This window comes from Rhinolophus ferrumequinum, chromosome 20, assembly GCF_004115265.2.
Source record: "Rhinolophus ferrumequinum isolate MPI-CBG mRhiFer1 chromosome 20, mRhiFer1_v1.p, whole genome shotgun sequence".
Taxonomy (NCBI): Eukaryota; Metazoa; Chordata; class Mammalia; order Chiroptera; family Rhinolophidae; genus Rhinolophus; species Rhinolophus ferrumequinum.
In genome coordinates this window covers 47,036,314-47,059,400 of record NC_046303.1, presented here as the reverse complement: position 1 = coordinate 47,059,400, position 23,087 = coordinate 47,036,314, and the positions used below count along the sequence as shown (strand labels likewise).

General features: G+C 38.4%; 2 protein-coding genes across 4 annotated transcripts in view; one reads left to right on the top strand and one right to left on the bottom strand.

The window, feature by feature from the left end:
* Nucleotides 1-6,945, top strand: part of DNAJC2 (DnaJ heat shock protein family (Hsp40) member C2) — a 29,355-nt gene extending 22,410 nt beyond the window's left edge. For all 3 annotated transcript variants that reach the window (XM_033088511.1, XM_033088509.1, XM_033088512.1), the window contains 7 exons: nucleotides 947-1,035; nucleotides 1,109-1,178; nucleotides 2,636-2,820; nucleotides 3,586-3,686; nucleotides 3,805-3,912; nucleotides 6,406-6,560; nucleotides 6,818-6,945. In XM_033088511.1, coding sequence (XP_032944402.1) covers nucleotides 947-1,035; nucleotides 1,109-1,178; nucleotides 2,636-2,820; nucleotides 3,586-3,686; nucleotides 3,805-3,912; nucleotides 6,406-6,560; nucleotides 6,818-6,892 — 783 coding nt within the window. In that variant the 3' untranslated portion in view covers nucleotides 6,893-6,945. The remainder of the gene's footprint in view (nucleotides 1-946; nucleotides 1,036-1,108; nucleotides 1,179-2,635; nucleotides 2,821-3,585; nucleotides 3,687-3,804; nucleotides 3,913-6,405; nucleotides 6,561-6,817) is intronic.
* Nucleotides 6,916-21,060, bottom strand: PMPCB (peptidase, mitochondrial processing subunit beta). Its single transcript, XM_033088513.1, has 13 exons — nucleotides 20,934-21,060; nucleotides 19,730-19,870; nucleotides 18,890-18,976; nucleotides 18,387-18,516; nucleotides 13,412-13,610; nucleotides 12,951-13,030; nucleotides 10,728-10,840; nucleotides 9,704-9,847; nucleotides 8,693-8,853; nucleotides 7,721-7,806; nucleotides 7,552-7,640; nucleotides 7,337-7,412; nucleotides 6,916-7,253 (listed from the first exon to the last, which is right to left on the bottom strand). Exons 1-13 carry the CDS (start codon nucleotides 21,036-21,038, stop codon nucleotides 7,189-7,191), a joined length of 1,476 nt encoding a protein of 491 aa, XP_032944404.1. The 5' UTR covers nucleotides 21,039-21,060; the 3' UTR covers nucleotides 6,916-7,188.
* Between the last annotated feature and the right edge of the window lie 2,027 nt (nucleotides 21,061-23,087).

Below are 23,087 nucleotides of genomic sequence, written 5' to 3'. Positions count from 1 at the left end.
TTGTCCAAGAGATGTTTTTACATTTTAAACTGGTAGAGTCAGAGACTTGTAGTGTTCCTTACCAAATAGCACTGAATGAATAAATTAATGAAATTTCAAGCTATAGTAGAGATCACCACACATTGTTGTGTGCTGTACCACTGTAGTTAACTTCAGCAAGTATGTAAATGCACACTATATATAGAAAAATTATCTTTCATGTGACTGTCCAGAAGCTCTAGACACTAGTATATGTATTCTAATTTGTGCCATCCTACATCTTCAGTTAATAATATAATTGAGATTAACCTGCTTTATCAGAGAGCTTTGAAAGAAGTTTAATAAATATACAAGTGCAGATTTCTCTTCAGACTTTGGGTAAGCAAGAAGAAAATCTAAATAGGAAAAAATGAGGCAAAAGGGGAGACACGGTGATAGCAGCAGCTGCTTAAAGAAGCGTGGGAAGTACTTTCCAATTCTTGTATATCCAGGTACATCACAATGTTCCATTCTAAGCGTAGTCTTTGGTTAATAGAATTTCTCTAATACCTCGTGTTCCTTAGCACATTATCATTTTCTTTAATTTCACATATAAAATTTCCAGTAAGTTTAACACTTTGGCACACACTACGAAGAACAACAGCCTAACAAAGGGATTTTGAGTTATCAGTAGAATTTGATTCTTAAGTGGTTCTCAGAGGAATTGTTCCGACTTCTGTAATATCCAAAGGTCTTTGGCACCATCACCTTTTGTGTTTTGCTCTCCTACCCTCTCAGTGACACCTTTTTATTGCCAGCAGGTCAGGGAGAGTCCTGGGAGGTGCCCTGGAGAGTGGTTGTTGGGGGTCAGAATACCATCTGTTCACCTCAAGAACCTCTTGAGAGTGTCACGCTTTGTAATTGTTTATGGATGTGTTTTTGAGTGTCAGCAGGCGTAAGATGAAAATGTTTGTGTTTGTGCTTCTAGATCTGGAATCACTTTTCTGACAATGAGGCAGAGCGGGTTAAAATGATGGAAGAAGTGGAAAAACTTTGTGATCGCCTTGAACTAGCAAGGTATAACTATAGAACTGCTATTGAAGTCTTCTCTTGGGCTTAGGATCAGGTTTCATCCCATTTTTCCCCTTAGTTTACAGTGCTTGAATGAAATACTCACATCATCTACAAAAGAAGTAGGAAAGGCTGCTCTGGAAAAACAGGTAACAGAACACATCGCTTCTACCTGTATTTAGCACTCAATTCCACTTATAATATTGCTGCCACCTCAGTATTTCCCCATTTAATATACAAGCTACTGCAAGGGCAAAGAGTGTCTCATTTCTTCTTGGGCCCCCCACTCTGCTTTGCTTAAATTAAGTGCTATTGTTGATTTAAATTGGATTTAGTGTGTATGGTTGTTACCATGTATAATGTTTGATTTGTAGTATACTAGCATATTAATCATAAGGTTGTTTTTTTTTAAATCATTCTTAGAAAAAATAATTGTTTTGACTATACCTTGAGCATTTTTGTAGAATAATAACATTTAGAACCAAAAGAGATCTTTGTTCTGTCTAGTCTATACCTTTTATTTTACAGATGAGAAAACAGGCCCAGAGATTCAATTCAGGACAAGAAGTACTAGTACCTATTATATAGTGCAGTGCCTGGGTGGTTTGGAGAAATGCTTAATGCTATTGCTGCCACAGAGCAGTTTAGGAACAATTATGCTGAAGAGAAAAGGCCTAAGGACCGAAAAATGGAGGTCCCACAGTAAATGCTGTCGGTTAGACAGGAAGTGCCAGTTCCAGGGCGGAGCGATCGGGGAAGGGTTTGAGCCAGCCCGAAAGCATGCACAGTGGAAATGAAGGTCAGGGACAGCATGAACTACAAAGTGCTAGTAGCAGTAGACATTGGGGGAGATGAAGGTGGTTAGGAGGAGTAGTGCCAAATGAAGCAGGTTTTTAATACTGTGGTGACTGGTTTCCGTTACTGCAGATCTTTGAGTACCAAAAGGTTAGCATTGTACCCTTAATGTGGCATTGGGAGGCGGGATGTATTAGTAGGTGTAAGAATCTGACTGCAAGGACTCGGGCTGTGAGAGTGAGGCTGAGAATCATTGGAATCGTTGGCACTTGGTTCTGAGGGGCTGAAGTGGGGAGATGAGACAGACATGACTCCAGGATAGCAGCTGACAAGCAACCAAGACGAGTAAAAGTTCTCTTTTTACTTGTGCTTGTTTGAAGATAGACTGAAATGACAATGTAAAGGGTAGAACTTCAAGGTAAGAGGCCACTTTGCTGTACCGTTGCCTTCTTGTGAGAATAAACGAGTGGATGTGAGAGGTTTGAAGTGGCCTTGTGGGGGAACAACCCAGTGCCTGGAGACTTGACAGGTAGTGTCCCAAGGCACATAGAAGTGCCATGATATAAAAACAGGGCAGGTCAGACTGAGAGTGGCTCTTGGTTCTTCAAGCAGAGAGGTAGGTGCGCAGCCCAGAAGCCAGAGGGAGGAAAAGCCAGAGTGAAAAGCTGATGCGGGTTTGGGGGTTGGCCTGGGAGGAGTATAGGGTCACTGTCAGGATAATACTGAGTGGGAACCACACACCCCAGCCAGAATGGAAGTGGGGAGTAGTGAGATGCTTTAAGTCCCTGACTCACCTATGATATTTGTGTAGATAGAAGAAGTAAATGAGCAAATTAGAAAAGAGAAAGAGGAAGCTGAGGCTCGTATGCGACAAGCATCTAAGAATGCAGAGAAATCAACCGGTGGCGGTGGAAATGGCAGTAAAAGTTGGTCAGAAGATGATCTGCAATTACTGATTAAAGCTGTGAACCTCTTCCCTGCTGGAACAAATTCAAGGTACTGGTTTTATTGAAACTTCTCTTCAACACATACTGGAGCCTGAGGATAATACAGACAAGCATCCAAATAACAGCACTGGTTAGAGCAGAAACTTCCTGAGATGTGCTGCAGTCTAGACAGACCGTCTTCCATTAAATTCTGTGCCACAGTGGGAAGTGTAAAAAGCAGAAGACATTTTGAACCTACTAACTAATCTTACCAACTTATTACACCAATACACAAACATAAGAGTATATACATACGTGTACACACAGCAGGATGCTTCATCAATTTCTCAGGAAATGAAAGATCAGCAGATACAAGCCTTGACTGTTATGTTGGCTTATTCCATCATGGTTTGTACTATGGACTGATTAAGTTTGCCATCTTAGTCCTTCGTTGTTGCTTCCCACCTGAAACCCGAGCCTATTGCAAAGTTTTGAGTTTAGAACTCAAGCCTTAGGAGATCCAGCATCCCTCGTTCTTTAGATGAGGAAACTAAAGCTCTGTTTTCAGAATTGTTTACCTCAAGTGTGTGTCCAAACATTTCGATACACAAATGTGTGGTTTTATTTCTTTTCATTTGTACACAATCTATAAGGCTTTGTACAAACTTGAAACCAAGATATATACAGTTGATTTAAACATATGAAAAGCAAGAACTTTCAGTAAAAACAATTAGACCACCAATTTAAAGCTAATTATTTAGATGTGACAGCTCAGCCTTCTGCACTAAAAATGTAAGGGTCATTCTGGTTTTCGTCTTGTTATCGATTGCTGTAGATGGGAAGTTATTGCTAACTACATGAACATACATTCTTCTTCTGGAGTCAAGAGAACCGCCAAAGATGTTATCGGCAAAGCAAAAAGTCTTCAAAAACTTGGTGAGTTAGTTTTGCCAAACAAGTTTCTCTGCTGTCTTGAATACGTATTTTAAAATAATCTATGCAATTTCATGAAAGAATAAATGAGATTTGTCATTTACATTTTTTCATTTCTCAGACCCTCATCAAAAAGATGACATAAATAAAAAAGCTTTTGATAAATTTAAAAAAGAACATGGAGTGGTGCCTCAAGCAGACAATGCAACACCTTCAGAACGATTTGAAGGTAATTAATTACATTTTGTAAGTAGAAAATGCTCGCTAGCCACGTTTCTACGCTGCGTGAAGACATACAAGACCTAGGGTCTGTGTTCAGAATGATGGGGAAACAGTGTTTAGCAGACGGGAAGATATAAAGCAAGCACTTTCAGGACACTCAGAGGTTTGCTTACCACCAAGACTCTTCCCTTTCGATGTGAGCAGGGGAGGGGTCGTGTTTGTTTTGTTTCCCAGACTTTACAAATCAGTGCTAAAGGATATTGGGACAACTGAAATTTGAATAAGGTCTGTAGAGTACAGACCTTGATAATAGTACTTTATCAAGGTTAATTTCCTGATTTTGAAAAATACACTATAATCATTTAAGAACATGCCCTTGTTTTTTAAGGAAAAACTATTTCAAAATAAAAAGTTAAAAACTGCTGAGATTATCTTTGGGTGTTCTAGCTAATTTGATTGTTCTAGACCAGGGGGTTTCAAACTGTACTGACCCAGACCGCCCAGGCTTCCTTCATAACTGACTCATAAAAGTGTGTTTAATGGCTCATGAATAGAAAATATCAGAGAGCATTTTAAGTATTATTTGTGAAACTTTTGTTCGTGTGTGTGTTTTGGGATGTGACTTTTTTTTGAGTTGGTAACAAAGTTTGAAAAAGTTTTCACTTCGTGCATTTGTGTACCACCAATCTTTTCTCTCTTAAACTAAGCCAATCTTGGATATGCTTTCCAGAGCAGTTCCAAATGTTTGGGGATTAACTAATAGCCTTGACTCTTCTCACAAGATAACCTGTCCCTGTTCTTAACAGCCCCGTTTTCCTGTATTCTTAAGTCTGGTTTATTATCCCAAAATTCCAGTTTGAATACTGCAAGAGATTTATAAGGTTCTATAAAGAGGAAAAAAAAATCATTCTGTTGTAAAAATCAATGGTGACTTTCTGTCGAGGCTGGGCATTATTTTGGCTCTTTTAAGAAAGAAGTAACAAAGTGAAGTTTTAGAATACCTGGAGGGCAGTTGTTAAAGGGTTTATTTCCTGATCCCGTAGGTCCTGCACAAAATATCATACAGCATTCAGGTGTGAGCGCACCATTCTGAGCCCTTTCTTATCGGGCTTATTTCCATGTTGGAGGGAGACACTGATGGTTGTGCAGGCAGGCAGGCAGTCACCTTTCTGTGAGGAGACATAGGTGACCCTAAGGGTGGCAGAGACTGGCAATGAGGGTATCTGGACATGATGCCTTTACATCTTTGATGGGTTTAATGGACAAGCCCCTCTCTTCAGTTGCACCAGTAAACAGCAAGTTGGCACCATTTTTTGAACAGTGATTTTTCATAGGAATTTTACAGCATTACATGTTCCATTTATTTCGGTGTTGTGAAGTAACTGGAGAACAGCAGAAAATAATTACATGTCATTTCCATCTTTTTTCCAAGAGAGGAAATTAAATCAATGGTGTTAAATGTAGGCTTCAGACCAATGAAAGGAAATCCCACTAACAACTTCTTATAATTATAAGCTGACTTCAAAAAAGCTGCTAATCTGCCTTCAGATACAAGTTCTCTGCCTTTTGAATAGGTGTGTGGTGGTGTTTAACTCATCAATCTGTGTGTGTGTGTCTAACTTTGGTTTCTAGGCTTCCCCTGGTAGGACAATTTCAAGCAGTAAGCAGACTGCTGGTAGAAGAGGTGTTCCTGCATTTTCACCACGTGTTCTGAATAAAACTGCCAGCAGTCCATTAACTCCGAATAACAGTTCAGCTTTTGAACCATTTAACATTTACCTACAGAAGTGGGATGTCTAATATTTATGTCCTTTGGAAGAAACATATTTGTTTCAGATACGTGTATGGGATGTGTTCTCAAACACAAAAGGTTTAGTTTAGTGGAGGTGCTTAACATTGGCTCTGCCAGTTTTTAACATGTGAGGTGAAAATGCCACACTAGAACACAGAATCTAAGCTCACCTTGCCTCAGCAGCACTGAAACCTTGGACAGTTGGCTTAATTTTGGAAGACATATTTCCTCTGTTGTAAAATGAGAATTGTTTCCAGGACCTCAATCCAGCTAAAAGTTTTGTTAACTATGAGGTAGCTCTTTTCACTGTCCTATAAGGAACTAGATTTATCAGAAATCTTAAATGACCTGTGATTGTGTTTTGGAACCCAGCAGCCCAACTGGATAATTTAAACCTGACTGTGAAAAAGCAAAACCAGTGAGTTTCATGGTAGGTTGTAAGAGACCGGCAATATAAGGCAGGTATTTCCTGCGGTGCTTTAAAAAAGCCTTTGAGATATTTTTCAGGGATGTAAGTTATCTGAAGTTTTTTCTCCCTCTCATTAACACTTAGAAGTTTATATATGAGTCTCATCTCTAAAAGTTTACTCAGAATTACACATCACAGATTTGAATGGGAATGTACCCGTGCACCAAAAGACTCATTGGCAAAGTATTCCAAGACATTTTCTATCAATTAGGATTTTCAAATACAAATTTTTCTTACAGGGCCATGTACAGATTTCACCCCTTGGACGACAGAAGAACAGAAGCTTTTGGAACAAGCTTTGAAAACGTACCCAGCTAATACACCTGAAAGATGGGAAAAAATAGCAGAAGCAGTGCCTGGCAGGACAAAGAAGGACTGCATGAAACGATATAAGGTTGTAGAATTTGTTGAGTTGAATGGATTTGTGCTTATTTCAAAACCACAGTGGTCGGGGCCACAGCAGTGATTAGAAAGAAATGACCAATCTTAGAAACTTTCTGGCTCTGGCAGTTGGTAAAATCAACCTGTCCAGCAGTGTCTTTATTTATAGATTTATCCAATTTGAATGTTTTACATATTTACAACAAACGCTAGAAATGTTTGCCAATTCTGACAAATTCTTAGTTTAAATTATACTTTTCTCCCTTCTAGGAACTTGTTGAGATGGTAAAAGCAAAGAAAGCTGCTCAAGAGCAAGTATTGAATGCAAGCAGAGCCAGGAAATGACTTATGACAATCTTCGTTGTGTGTACATTTTTATAATAAAACTGAAAATACTATACAAATTTTTATTCTTAAAATTATACTTATGGTGACAATTTGAAAGTATGTTGTTCCAACATCATTTCTCAGATCTACCATTCACTGTGGTGGTCTCATCCCTTGAAAGTTTGACAAAGTATTTCAGATTTCCAAGTGTATATGTTCATTTTTATTTTCTTCAGAAATCAACAGCTTAAAACTTGCCAGTCTCTGTTAATTTTATAAATATATATGTTCAAAATATTTTTATCAGGAGCATTTTAATCACGAAGCCAGCACATGTTACGGCGAATCTGGTTGAAATCTGGTAGTTGCTCAATGGGACCTAAGGATTAAAAGACAGTTACAAGTGACTGGAAGGAAAGTACTTAGCCAACTTTCTGTGCAGGAAAAAGGAGCCGGGCTTACCAACAGCAGCGATACCTGGACTCTTATCATATATATATTTGGTACACACTTCTCGAACTGTCTCAGCATTTACAGCCTGAAATAGAGAAGAGTTTTTTGTAGAAAAGACAAATTCTATACCTGGAAATTTTTTAAGAGTTAAAGCAGGATTTATTTCAGCTTTTGTAACAAGAATCTTTTTACACAAGACCCAATAGTACATAACAACTACTTACATCAACCCTTGCTTCCAGCTCAGGGATGGGAATTCTTCTATTATAGCACAACATTTGCCTACCAATATCTTCACAAATTGGAGTGGAACCTGTTTAAAGAGAAAGGAAAACTAAGTATTGGGATATATAGATTAACAACATGAAAATAGAACTTAGTCTTTATTCTTACCATCGAGTTGCAACAACATGTTTGTTTTCAGGAGATTTTTGGCTCGTGCAACTTCACTTTCAGTGACACTAGTACAGAGTCGTACCCTAAAAACCATTGGGGAAAAAAATCATATCAAGTAATTGGAATATATGCGTTTTAAGTTAATGACCTCAAGAAAAATATGTCATATTCTACATACTGCTCCACAATGTTATCAGTGATTATGATTTCAACTTGTAAATACCTGAAGTTACCAGTGATCCTGATAGCTAAGCAAAAGCTAAACTATTACTGATTATTTTCCTGGTATTGTTAATTTCTGAAAAATGATATGACTAGCAGAGGTGCACTACAGTATAAAAATAGGCTGATCACATTCTGAGAAATGCTACAGTCGTTCTGAGACTTCACAAATCCCCATCTATCAGGATCTGATACACTAGAGGATAGGTCTGTGGGTCACTGGTTGCTCAAAAAAAAAATCAGTTATCTAAAACCTAATAATTAAATTAATATTTACACCCCAGTCAGCTAGATTTAGAGATATATAAGCCATTTAAGAATGGCAAAGGAAAGTTTTCCAAAAAGCTGTGGCCCCTTCTGCCCCTGTCTCAAGGTACTAGACTACAAAACACTACATTTTTTTAGCAGTGGCAACTTCAGATTCATTTTCATCACACTGCCTTTCCAAGCCAGATAACTTTTAGAGAGACTTTCCAAACTTCCAGTTGGCATTTAAACATTTTAAACTTTTAGGATCTCCTTTCTAAAGCAATCGTCTTAATATTTTTTCTGTAGTATGAATCAGTTCACCTTCACATAAGACTTAGAAGAAACGTCTGTGATCTTTAAAAACATGCTGTTACTGCTTAGTCTTGTTCTTTTGCTTAAATGCTAATACCATCACCATCAAAAAATCACCATTAACAGTATAAAGAGAAAACTAGCCTAAAATGTAAATTCTAGGCAAGATTTAAACTATTTTCTCACCATTCTTTTTGAACAATATGTAGCATGTCTGCAATAGTGGCTGGTTCACAAACCATATAGATGCCCCATAATCCTGTGTCTGTGTAGGAAGTGTTGAAAGACTGGAAGCTATGGCAGAGGTTGCCATGACAGGCGAGCTGGGCCAGCTTGCTAGATAAATTCTGTAAGGAAAAAAAACTCCGTGAGAACTGTAGGTATGCATGTCCAAATTACCAGAAAGAAAAATGTTATGTGGCAAATAGTGAATGCCCTAAGAGGCTAAGGTTCTCAGTTTTATCTATCAACGTCTCAGTAATAAAGTTAAAATTCAATGAGACTAAGAATTATACATTTCTTACCAGCCCAATGCATCTCCAGAGAAATTATTAATATAAATGCAATGAATCCCTGTAATTTAGTAGTTGCACCCACTTAGAAAAAAAATAACATTACTGTTATTAACTCAATCTGTAGGGCTCTTGGCTATGTATGCTTAAAGATTTGAAATTATATTGCATGTGAAACCTAATATGAAATGTATTTTGTTGAAATCTTTGAATACAAATATATACTATGTATTTTGAAGTAATTTCAGAGTTACAGAAGTTACAAAAACAGTAAAAAAAAATTCCCATTACCCAAATCCCCTGACAGTTGTTCTATCACCAATATAACGATTGCTTTATCACTCTCTTTAATGTATTTTTTCAATTATTTGAGAGTATGTTGCAGATGTGATGCGTTTTACCCCTAAATATTTTTAGTGTGCACTTCTAAAAGACAAGGAAATTAACCTCAGTGTAATTACTAAAACTAGGATATTAACATTGATGTTAACAAATTCTTCTATCCTTATTCAAATTTTGCCAATTATGCCACTTACAAACTTTATGGCAAAAGAAAAAAATACATATTTCTGGCCCAAAATGCAATCGAGGATCAATTTATATTTTAAAAGTTACATATTCAAAATTCATAGTACAGAGTTCTATCTTGTCATTATTATGGAAAACCACTTTTAAAATCACTTACCATTCCTCCTCCAAAAGAGCGATCCCAGTTGCCAATCAGTGTGTTTGCAACCATGAGACAGATTGTATCTGGATGTGCCCACCCAACAGCCTCAACAGCTATGGCAAGGTGTGCCAAAGGCATCTTGTCATCCCTCACTCGAATCTAGTTAAGATAAAGAAAACAAAACTGTTGTTAAGATTACCACTACATACCATGCTTATCAGAAAGAAACAAACTCACCAGTCCCATTAATGGCAAAGTTAAAATGCTCACCATGACTCTTGTTTTCTACTGTTTGGCCTCATTACATTGTATAGTCTAATCAAGGGAAAGGAGACTTTCAACAGAAGATCTCCAACTGAAACAGTACAGACATAGCCACCACCTGGTGGTGACCTGGTCAGAGGACTGCATTATTTCACTAGTAGAAACCAACCTTTTATGTTCGTTGACCTGAAGTTTTCTGTCTAAATTTAAGCTAATGTTCACACAATAGGCTTATTTTTGTACTGCCAATGCCATAGTTCTGTGCAACTGCCAACACAGGCCTCTTTCCAGATGCTACTTTGAGCATTGTTCCTGAGGCTTAAAGCTCTAATGACAAGCAGCAGATCCCCTGCAGGTGCTGGTTCTTAACAGCTACCCCCAAAAGGTACTGTGGGCAGAAGAACTTAGCCGACAGTACACCGGATATGATAGTCAAAATTTAGGCTATTTTTAAAATAAAAGATTACTTTTATACCTGACAATATATAAAATGGGCATAGTGCCAAAGAAAAGCACAAAAAGACCAAATTATAACATTGCCCTTAGGCAATGTTATAGGCAAAACCTTGCTTCCTGAGGAAAAATAGCTGGTTAAACAACATGGAATAGGAAGGAATATAAGCAAATGAGTCTAGCCTCTTCCCTTTGTCTGTTTCAGTTTAAGCCTTTGGTTTCTTCCATTTTGCTCGTTAGAAATATGTGCATTTTGTACACTCATTCATAAATATAACACAAGCCACTCAAAGGGTTAGGGAGGCTCAGGAGTCTTGCCTACCTCACTTCCTGTGAATTTGCAGGGAGGCAGAGCTGGCATTTCTCCTTTGTGTGTAGACAAAGAGTCACCAAAATGAAACTTCGCTAACTCAAGCAGTTCATCATGGGAAACTCCTAAATAAAGGAAAATATTTCATGTATCTAGTCGCAGTACAATCAAGCAGACAACTGCCAGTACTTCGGTTTACAGTAAGCTCAAGGTGGTGTAATGTGATACAGGTTCCACACGAACTACTCGCATGTTGAAGAGTAATACGCTCATTCAGCACTTTCCCCTGGTGGTGGTACAAGGCTTGGGGCTGCATGGCTTTCTCATTCTGTCCAGCAATCAACAGTTTTCATCAACATACCAGTGGATTAACAGCCAAGGATAATAAGAGCTTGAAAACACCACATTCCATACAAAATCATGTTAAAATACAAACATTAAAAGTCCTCAAAATGCAAACTAGGAAAAAAGTCATTTTTCAACAAGTTTTTAAAGTAGAAAAGAATATAAATATGAGTGGTAACACCTAAAGAAAGCTGGATATGCAGATATGCTTCATTCTCTGAGATCTGCTATCAATTCAAGAACAGAATAATTTCATCTAAATTTCTGAATAAATCCACAGCTATCCAAACACACACTACTTGCCATCCGAAACTTGAGAATTACTTAAGATTCTATATCCTTTACTATCCAAACTCAGGAACCAAAGAGATTCAACCATGGAAGGATTCTTAAACACAAATATAAACTTAAAAAACAAATTTAGGCATGCGCAAGTGCTTTAAAAAATACTGCCATGAGAAAATGAAACATTCAATTAGAATGTAAAAGCAAAATTTACACCCGTGTTTTCCAAAACATCTGTGGTACAAAACAAGACAGTGTATGCTTGTACATTTTCAGAATCCCTATGTATCAGTGCCACCTTGGATGTCAATCCAGAGGGTAATGAAACCAGGAGACCCTGGTGGTTCAAGGATGCCAAGCAGAGTAAAACAGCCTGAATGTGCACATTACCTGCACCTACAGCCCTCCTGGTTGGACGTTCTAGATCCTCAGCTCCTGCTCCACCACCACCTCTACTTAACTCTGTCTACAACATAGGGGAGCCAATCCTTTTTTTAATTAGTGAAGCTAGGTCTGACTTATTTCATTGATTTGTAAGATGCCACTGTTGTAAGGCATATCGTTTATGTATCAGTAAGACAAAATGCTAATTAATCTAGAATAGGCCATTAACTATAAGATATCCCAAATTTAGCAATGTCAAAATGAACTCGGGAGCCACAATAAAACCCTCTGTGTCTATATGCCACCAACAGTGGCAGAGACATCCCAGGTAGCTTGGTTGCTGAGGTCCCATCTAACCAACAGTCTTCCCGTTTCCCAAGAGAATTTCCGAGTGCACTGCCTGCCATACAAAGGTAACATGATTTAGCTGAGAGCCACAATGAATAACATGTTTAAGATATTTAACCCTCATTTTCACCTTCTCCATTATTCCCAAGTAATTAGCTCAGAAGTCTATCCAGAGCAACTAGAATTTTAATTTATTCTCATTTCTAAAGGGAGGAAAATTAACACACAAGATTTACACTCCATCTATCTTCACTTTGCCAGAAAGAGAAAACAAAATTGGAAACCAATAAAATGTACTGTTTGCCTAAATTCAGACTGCCAGGAAGTCTAGCAGAATCTCATGTGAATTTTCTTTCCTTCACTGGCTTCACCATGTCCCCAGAGAAGCCCTGTCCTGATGCCCCTGCATGTCTGGGTTCCCATTAAACCTTCTCATGGCTCCCTATGTACTTCACCTTCTCAGTAACCAGATCTACTGAATGAACAAACAAATGAAAGAATGAACAACATAACATACTCATTCCATGCCTGACCAAAGATGAAGTTGGTTCTTAAGAAATAATTTACAAATCTCGAGATTCCCAAGCTATAGAACACTATCTTCCAGGGGTCACTGTCTCCCAGTTGACTCACGTACCCTTCTCTTACACGTGAATTCCATTCTGTGTATCTACTTGTGTATTATAGGCCCATATGTTTTCCTATTAAAAAACTCTACTAAAGAGAAGACGGAGGGAAAGTCTGGTTCCCCTTACACAACATATTAAACAATTTGCTCTGTAAATACTCTTAGCACATCTCCCGACAGATCAAACTGATAAGCACATCACTAATAACTGTTCAAAACAGTTACAGAAATTTAAATCAACTCACCTCCAGCAGCAGCAAGGACTATCCTTGGCCCTTTATAATGTGTGGTTATATAATCCACTAAGTCCTTACGATTTATGGATCTGTAAATGGGGTAAGAAAAGCAACATGAAAAGGAAGTTAAAAAGCACAGATCTTCACTTAATGGGCCTGAAATTAGGCACTTAAAGGTATGCTAAGTTAAATGCAGTCAGAAAAGGGGTATTGGCAAGAAGTATCAATGAATTCAACTTTTTTATATCAAGAAAAAAGATACCATCATTTGTTTATTCCAGGAATAGTTAGGTGCCCAGACACCTGGGAGTTTGGTGGGGCTAAAGTGAAGCTAACTATAATACAGTTTCATTCAGATTATGGGGGTGGTGAATTACTTTTTGAAACACACTTTTTGAATGTTTATGAATGTTAATTTTCACAACTCAAATTTTTCTCAAAAAAAAAAAAAATCTGAGAATTACACCTACTTGATATTTTCAGTTGGTCCCAAAATTGTCCGTCCAAGTGCAGTATTTTGATAAGCTGTGGCATGAAGATAATCAAAAACAACTTCTTGTAAATTGGTTTCAACTTCCTGCATCTCTCTAAGGATTACTCCTCGTTCACGTTCAATCTCTGCTTCTCCCAATGTGCTGTTTTGTATTATATCAGCAAGAATTTCTACAGCTAATTCAAAAGAAAACATAAGAAACACTAAGAATCTTAATTTTCACTATTAAAATCTAGTAAGCTAGCATCGGAAACCACTATACTGACCATCACTCAATACTGACTGACTAAATGATCAAACTGGGAAGAAACAAATGTTTCCATATATTCGATGTACCTAAAGGGACAATATTAAAATTATAAAATACAAACCCTGTGATATAGAAGAGCTTGGAAAAATTCCTAAATCTGCCAGGTGTCACAACACTTAATGACTCTACCTACAACCACTTCAAAAATGTCACAGAAATCTGCATATGTGTAAATTGTTGTATGAAAATTACAAAGTAGAAAATTATCCATATTCATCAGAATATCTAGGAATGCAGAGTCCATATCGCCCAACTATTTACTACCCAATTCCCACAGCAATAAGGCTGCTACAAAAAGAAGCCAAGAATCATCCTAATATAAAATATGCCCCCAGGGAACCACTTCCAGAATTAGTGTCCTCAGAAATATCCTTCCCCACTACCTTAATCCCCATGTCTATTCCCACCCATCTACTTACTCAACTGTTGGCTTACTTCTTAGCATTACCAAAGTCACTGATAAATGATCTAAAAGAGCTGGAGCAGTTAACCTCTGAAGAAAAGGACAGGCGCCCCAAGAGACACATGTGACTATCAAAGGATTAAAAATGTCCCTTGGGAAAAACCGATGAAATCCTGAAATATTTACATAAAAATGACCCTAATTTGCAAAAAGCCAAAATGAATTGAAGGCTATCATGCTATTAAGCAATTTTATCAGAAAAATTACATACCTCTCCAAAAAAGAAAAACCTAACCTATTCTTGAATTAGTACATAGTTGCAATCACAATCTAAATTGTAGTAAATACAAAACAAAGTTATAATCTTTAGTTTCATTTTTAACTCCACTGTAAACTTTTGTTGTTTTAAGTTCACTCTAAGAGACCTTGTCTCAGACGCAATTATGTTCAAATACCGAGGACCTCCTGTAATTAATTACCTCTGTAGACTGCCCAAAATGACAAAAAATATTGCTCGAGTAAGCTGGGCCTGAGATCACGACCAAAGGGAAAAAATTATCTGTAAAACCAAATAAAATCCATCTGTCCAGACAAGGGAACCGGAGGCCAAAATGAGTGAAGAAGACCTCAAAGATAGATAGGAGGTCACGTAGTCCTGTGTGCAGACCCATGTTTACACAGGATTGGTAGTCTAGTGTGAGCCCATAATTCCTAATATTCATGATTTAATCAAAATTGTATTTCAAGTTAGTACACTGGTACATGTATTTAATTGACAAATACCCCTATATTGAGAATATATGATCAAGTCTCTTACTAATAAGAATGGGTGATCATAAAAGTTTGGAATCCACTAGTCTATGAACATCTAATTATACAGGAGGATTCACCCAACTGAGGGGACAAAAACAAGCAACCCCCCAAAGAGGGAGCTGCTTCAAGAGCACTTCCACTCTGACTTCCTTAAAGAGCCCCGCTGCTTTTCCACTCCCACTGGCAGTGGCTGTCCTTCCCAGCCAGAAGCCAGGAGGAGGGGAAAAAAAAAGTCTTCCAACTTCTCCCTTTCTTTAGTCCGTTTTTGCTTGCCCTGCTGTTCTCCGCAAAAAATAGAGGGACAGGTTAAAATGACAACCCTTTCAAGTAGCCTGGCCTGGCCCTTTGTTCTTAGTCCCTAACTAGTCTTGGGGCAAAAACTGTTTCTCAGGAAATCATCAAAAACCTTACCAATGATTTGTGAATTCAAACCAACACACCCTCCACTGTTGTCATTTTTATTGATTTTAATACAGAAGTTCGACTACCATGAAATTTTTATTTTATGAAAATTTCACTTCATCTGCAGGTGGTAGTTTTTTGTTTTATTGTGCTGTTATTTTGACAAAGCAACCTGGCACCATGAATCTGAGTGAGAAGATACAGTAAGCCACTTACTAGCTATACAATCCTGGGCAAGTCAGAGTCTGGACCTCAATTTCCACAACTGCAAAGTGGAGACACCTCCTTCCTTCACTGACTTCAAATACGTGCTTACTATGCAGATAAAGTAAGATAATATATACACAAAATGTAATATATACAAAAGTACTTGTGTAAAGTCTCTTTCAAACATTATTAATGAAAGCCTATTAGGGATCCAAAATTCCAAAGTAATTAACTACAACTATATCAGGACCTTAAAGATTAATAATTTCACTGGTTAGCACTTAAAACTGCTAAATTTTTAAATTAATTGTACCACTGGGAAAATGTTTTGTGTAATAGCTTTCCTTTAAGAAATTAAAAACACTCCACAAACATAACTACAACAAACTGCCACGCTGTCAGAATAATTATTTTATTTCTATAAAAATAAAATCTATTTTATTATAAAAACAATTAATAATCTTGTAAGTGAACATCTGCTTATTTTGCATCTGATGGCCAAAAGTTTTTGTAGCAAACCAGTGATCAAAAAAAAAAAAAAAAAGCTCCTATCCAGAGCAAGAAATAAAAGGCATCCAAATTATAAAAGAATAGTAAAACTGTCACTATTTAGAGATGATATATTTTATATAGAAAATCTTAAAAATTCCATTAAAAAACTGTTAAAACTAATAAATTCAGTAAAGTTGCAGGATACAAAATCAATACTCAAAAATCTGTTGCATTTCTATACACAAATAACTATTAGAAATTAAGAAAATAATCCTATTTGCAATTGCAGCAAAAAGAATTAAATACCTAGGAATAAATTTAACTAAGAAAGTAAAAGACCTGTACAAGGAAAATGGTAAGGCAATGATGAAAGAAAACTGAAGAAGACACAAATAAATGGAAAGATATTCTATGCTCATGGATTGGAAGAATATTGTTAAAATGCCCATACTATCCAAAGCAATATCAGATTCAATTCAATCCCAATCAAAATTTAATAGCATTTTTCACAGAAATAGAACAATTAATCCTAAAATTTGTATGGAACCACAAAAGACCTGACTAGCCAAAGCAATCTTGAGAAAGAAGAAAAAAGTTGAAGGCACCATGCTTCCTGATTTCAAACTATATTACAAAGCTATACTCTTTAACAGTTTGGTACTGGCATAAAAACAGACACCACAGATCAACAGAACAGAACAGAGGAGCCCAGAAATAAATCCATGCTTATATGGTCAATTAATCTAAGACAAAGGAGCCAGGAATATACAATGGAGAAAGGACAGTCTACCTTACACTACACACAAAAAGCAACTCAACATGGATTGAAGACTTAAACCTAAGACCTGAAACCATAGAACTCCTAAAAGAAAACACAGGCAGTAAATATGCTCCTTCACGTAGGTCTTGGCGATGGTTTTTTTGAATCTGACGCCAAAAGCAACAAAACCAAAAACAAGTGGGACTGCCTAAAACTAAAACGCTTCTGCACAACAAAGGAAATCATCAACAAAAGGCAACCTATTGAATCAGAGAAAATATTTGCAAATCATATCTAATAAGGAGTTAATACCCAAAATATATAAAGAAATCATACAACTCAATAGCAGAAAAACAATCTAATTAAAAACTGGACAGAAGATCTGAACACACATTTTTCCAAAGACAGACAGATGGCCAACAGGTACATGAAAAGATGCTCAGCATCACTAATCATCAGGGAAATGCAAATCAAAATCACAATGAGAAATCACCTCACACCTGTTAGAATGACAATCAAAAAGAAGTAAAGAGTGTTGGTGAGAATGTGAAGCGAATCCTCGGGCACTGTTGGTGGGAATGTAAATTGGTGCAGCCACTATGAAAAACAGTATGGAGGTTCTTCAAAATATTAAAAATAAAACTATCATATGACTCAGCAATTCCACTTCTGGGTATTTATCCAATGAAAACAAAAACACTAACTCAAAAAGATATACGCACCCCCATGTTCACTGCCACATTATTTACAATAGCCCAGATATGGAAACAACCTAAGTGTCAATTGATGAATGAATGAATGAATGGTGGCATACATATTCAATGGAATATTATTCAGCCACAAAAAGAATGAAATCTTGCCATTTGCAACAACATGGATGGACCTACAGGGTATTATGCTAAGTGAAATGAGACAGAGAGAAACAAATACCACGTAATCTCTCTTATATGTGGAACCCTCCCACCCTACCCCCCAAAAACAACCCAAGCTCATACAGAGAGCAGATTGGTGGTTATCAGAGGTAGGGAGGGGGTGGGAGAAAGGAGTGAACTATTTTGTTTTTATTTTTAGTTTGAATAAAAAAACAAATTAATGGAAGTTAAGAGAGAAGAGCAATCCAGGATGAGGAACTAAGATGTGCAAATACAACAAAGAAGCAAGTTTTGTTCAAAAAACAAAACCCAGCAGTCAGTATATATAAAACCTATTCAGGTTTATAAAAATAAAAAATTCAGATAACAGGGTAAAGTGAGGGGGGAAGAAAACAGTAGGCAGTAACAAATAAAGACAAACAAGTGTTTCACTACACAGGTATGGCTTTGGAGAAAGTATTATTTTTGAATAGAGCGTTAGGGCCTGATTTGCACAAGTCTTGCAGCCTAAAAGTATTTGATATCATTGTCATATTGGGAGAAACAAAATAAAAATGTGCCCCCTCACCCAGAATTTGGTTCACTTTTTTTCACATTCTGGGGGTCACCCTTTCATAACAGACATAATAAAAACAGTACTAAATTATTTCTTAACTTGTGAAAAGTATGTATCTGCAGTACAAATAACAATACCTCTTGGCAAATCTTTAGAGAACGCTTTGGCATAATACACAGTTTGCTCTCTGGAGGTGTAAGCATTGAGGTGAGCACCCATGTTTTCAATCTCAAGTTCCAGATCTAACTGGGATCTCTTTTTGGTGCCCTGAAATAAAAGAGGAAAAAAATTATGATACCTTCCTTTATCCCTCATCTGTTCTAAACACTTCAGACAATGAGTATGAGGACATAAGTCTTTGTCAGGTTCATGAAAAGACCAAATTGGGTGAATCAGGCTTCAGAAATCATGGTATACTTTCGGATGACCCCAATATCACAAGCTATATCCTTGTTTCAACCGTACAGAGCAATTATCAGTAATTATTTCAGATATTATTCTGAAAAAAAAAAAAGATTTGAAAAATAATAAAAATGAAACATGCTATATATTGAAGTAGTTCTCTTTGCCTTAGCATGAGGTTTTGTGCTTACTGTCTTTTTAAAAAATGCCTTTTTATAAAATAGGTCTTATAACTTGCCTTGAAAGCCATATGCTCCAGAAAATGAGCTGTTCCATTATTCTTCTCATTTTCATATCGACTTCCAGCATCAATCCAGAGCCCAACCTTAATACAACCAAGGAACAAATAAAGCATCATTTTCTTTCTTTTGGGAGAATGCCAGTGGGGAGAGGGGCAGGCTCCTTCCTTTTTCTGACAAATGCTTTCTAGTCTTAACACTAAAGTTTTCTTGACTTGAGTATATTGACAGCATATTCCTATGAACTATGAGATTTAAAAATGTTGGTCATCAGGCCCTGCTGGATGCTACGAATAATCTAATTACCAGCTTCACCGAGGACCCAGATTCTTAGTCCAACTTGTACTACAGCCATTAACAACTACAGTATAAAGAACATCAGAGGTTGTCAGAAAATCTAGGTTCAAATCCTGGCTCTGTCATGTATTAGCTGCGTAACTTTGGCCAGAACCATTTAACTTCTCTGAACTTGTTCCTCAACTGTGACATGGATGTGATGGTACCTAGTACTACAAAGAACTGTTTTAAAGATCAAATAAGACAATATATGTAAAAACAGGTGGCACAGAGTAGCCCAGGAAATGTACCTCTTTCATTACTATTGACAGTACTAACAATAAATAACATAATTGTAGGCTACAAGAACCAGATGCAGACATTTAAACATGGTACATGCATCCAGCATCACTGGAAGATTCACAAGTGAAAGTCACCTGTCAAGGCAAAATAACTGCCACTATTTTTCCACCACCAGCCAAGTAAAAAGCTTAGATGAAAACTAGCAATGTGGTCTCTTCTCATGAGGAGTCACTCAAACACTGGTTGCCTGAATCACTCACTGTGCATGTTGACAGCCCAGAATCTTCCGAGGCCACTCTGAGTCCGTTCTCCAGACGAGTTACCCGTGTTTCAGGAACATTCAGAACAACTTGGGTAGCAGCTTGTGTACTTCTCAATCTGTTCCCTCCAAAATATGATGACTGGTTGGGGGTGGAGGGAGGAAGCAAAACACATCATTATTCTGATAGTCAATGTTTATTAAAAAAACCAAACCTTTCTCAAAGAGACTGTCTATAAAGGACTCTTTCCTCCCTAACTTCTGTTCCACTGGAATCCACCCTTTGCCCCTCCTAAGAACCTTCCTTCCTTAACCAACCACTCTCCTAAAGAAACATGCCTACAAGCATGCCCTTCTCTTAGGGAAAAGGAGCAGTTATCATCATTGTTCAGAGAGAAACGACTTTTGTTTCAATACCTCTCCTAGAAATGTTTAATAGTCATTACAGGAGAAACAAACGGGGGAGGAGAGCCAAGAAAGCGAAAGAAAAATATTAAAATACTTATACATACAACACAGAAATGAGATTGAGATTTTCACTGCTTGAGAAAAGCAAGATGTTTGGGGAAAGGTAGAAAAAGAGAAGATAGGAAAAAGGGTAGATGTTCAATAGACACTCTGGCTGACTCTATTTGGCTGACTTGTTTACTATGTACTATTTGCCTGTCCGCAATATTTAAACTTTTCCTTTATACAAAGAAGTCCCACCTACGCTGGAGAAAACTAGAGGCTCTCATGAGAAAAATGCATACACAGACAAATTTTCCTTTAGCTATCCCGGTATTCCAGCAAGCCCAGCTGAGGATGAAGAAGTTCAGTCTTGGGCAAAAACAGTAACCACTTCACTTTTTAATTTCTCTCAGTTTGCAACCACTGTGTTTTCAGTAATCAACCCGCCCTCTCTATAATGACCCTCAGTAACTGTGGGCAGAGGGCCGGGAACCAGGGTCATCCCACACGTCAGTGGCAGGTCACGCGCAGCAGGTGTCCAAAGCCAGCCCCGCACCGGCGGGGGTTAAGCGTCCCTGGCCGCCGGGTGCCCGCGGGTCCCGGTCGAGAAGACCCGGCCCGACCTGCCCGTGGGATGTGTGGGGCCGACGCCAGAGGCTGAGCCGGGCGCCCGGGACTCCAGTCGCCGGGCGGGGACCCGTGGGACAGGCCCGGCCCGGTCAGGGTCGCACCCAGGCACGTGGAAGGAAGCTCACCCGTCCCGCAGCGCCTCCGTGAAGCCCCAACCTCTCCGTGAAGCCCCAGAGCCGCCGACGCGCTGCGGGCACCAGCACGGCTCGGGCCGCCGCCGCCACCGCCATCTCTGCAGGGCCCTGGGTGCAGGATGTGCTTCCGGGGTCGTGACCTGGCCCCAGAGGAGAAAACGCACACCACCTGGTGGCCATGACGGCAATGACACTCCTCCAAGCGCTTGTGGACCTGGGCATGGCTCTGAGCGGTCTACCCCAAGTAATACGCATTAGAGAGACTGTAGAAGCCCCTGTATCGTCAGTTACTTCCATCGCCTATGGCGTGCAAGGAGGCGTTATCCCATTGGTGGCTGAAATTGATTGGAAAAACGGAATAGGATCCGTAACTGACTGTCCTTAAAGAAAGCATGTAATGGGATAGACAGGCGTAGTGAGGGGAGGGAAGGATGTGTCAATGTCAACCCCTTTCACTCTTCAACTCTTTACAGTCTGGCTCATTTCATTCTTTAGAAATGCCTCTTGGTGAGGCCACTAATTCCTGAATGATGCACACTTTGATGGACACTTTACAAACCTTATCTTTTTTTTAATGGGGGGGAGAAGGGGAACAGGACTTTATTGGGGAACAGTGTGTACTTCCAGGATTTTTTGTTGTTGTTGTCGTCCTTTCAATCTTAGTTGTGGAGGGGGCAGCTCAGCTCCAGGTCCGGTTGCTAGTTGCAGGGGGCGGAGCCCACCATCCCTTGCTGGACTGGAGGAATTGAACTGGCAACCTTGTGGTTGAGAGCCCACTGGCCCATGTGGGAATCCAACCACCGGCAGCCTTCGGAGTTAGGAACACGGAGCTCCAACCGCCTGAGCCACCGGGCGGGCCCCTAAAAACCTTATCTTACAGTCCTATTGGCTGAATTTGAATGGTAGATCTCTTTGAAATTTTCTATTCTCCATGTATCTTAGAGCTTCTCCTTCTTATAGTACCTTCTTCACCTTCTTGGGCAGCTCTTTATTCACAGCTCTCTTAATGAAACTAAAAATAGCAAGCACTGTTCTAATTGTGCTATTCTTATGCTCATCTTACAGATGTAGAAACTGAGGTAAAATGACTTGCCTTAGGTTACGATGCTGAGAACAGGGAGTCTGGCTCCAACGCCTGTGCTCCTAAGCACCACACTCGATTATCCTAAAAGTTGGTGTCCCCAGGGTTCTGACCTGGGCCTCTTCTCCTACTGTACACTTTCCCTGAGAATTTCCATTTCCACCTGAGCAGCTCTCTGTTCTACCCAACCAGCCCTTTCTCTTGAGCTCCATGCCCACTTAACCATTCAATTATTGGAGAACTATGCTTGAATATCCCATTGGTACCTCAATATCAAGTTGTCCAAAATGCAATTTGCTGTCTTGCCCCTAAGTCTCTTACTGTATATCCAAAGCAAAACAGCCAGTGGTACCTCTGTTCACCCAGACATCCAAACCAGAAACCTGGATTTCATCTTCAAGTCAAAGTCAAAATCAACACCCCAGTGAGATATTTCACCTCCACTAGGATGTCTAAATTTAAAAAGATAGACAATAACAAGTATTGGTAAGGTTGTGGAGAAATGGAACCCTCATGCACTGCTAGGGGAGGAGTGTAAAATGGTACAGCCACTTTGGAAAATAGTCTGGTGGGTCCCCAAAAAGTTAAACATAAAGTTACCATTTATCCAGTAATTCCACTCCAAGGTATATACCCAAGAGAAATAAAAACATATGTCCACTTGTATACTAATAATTCATAATAGCCGAAAGTTGGAAACAACCCACATGTTCATCAACTGATGAATGGATAAGTAAAATTTTGTATGTCCATACAACAGAATATTATTCAGCAATAAAATGAAGGACTGATACATGCTACAACATGGATGAAACTTGAAAACATTATGTTAAGTGAAAGAAGTCAGTATATTCAATGATATATGAAAGACCACATATTTTATGATTCCGTTTATATGAAATGTTTAGAATAGGCAAATCTATAGAGAAATAAAGTAGATTAGTGGTTGTCTAGTGTTGGCGGAAGTGAGAAGGTTGGAGGCTGATAGCTAATATGTATAAGGTTTCTTTTTCAAGGTGATTAAAATGTTCTAAAATTGGTGGTAATGGTGGCATAACTCTATG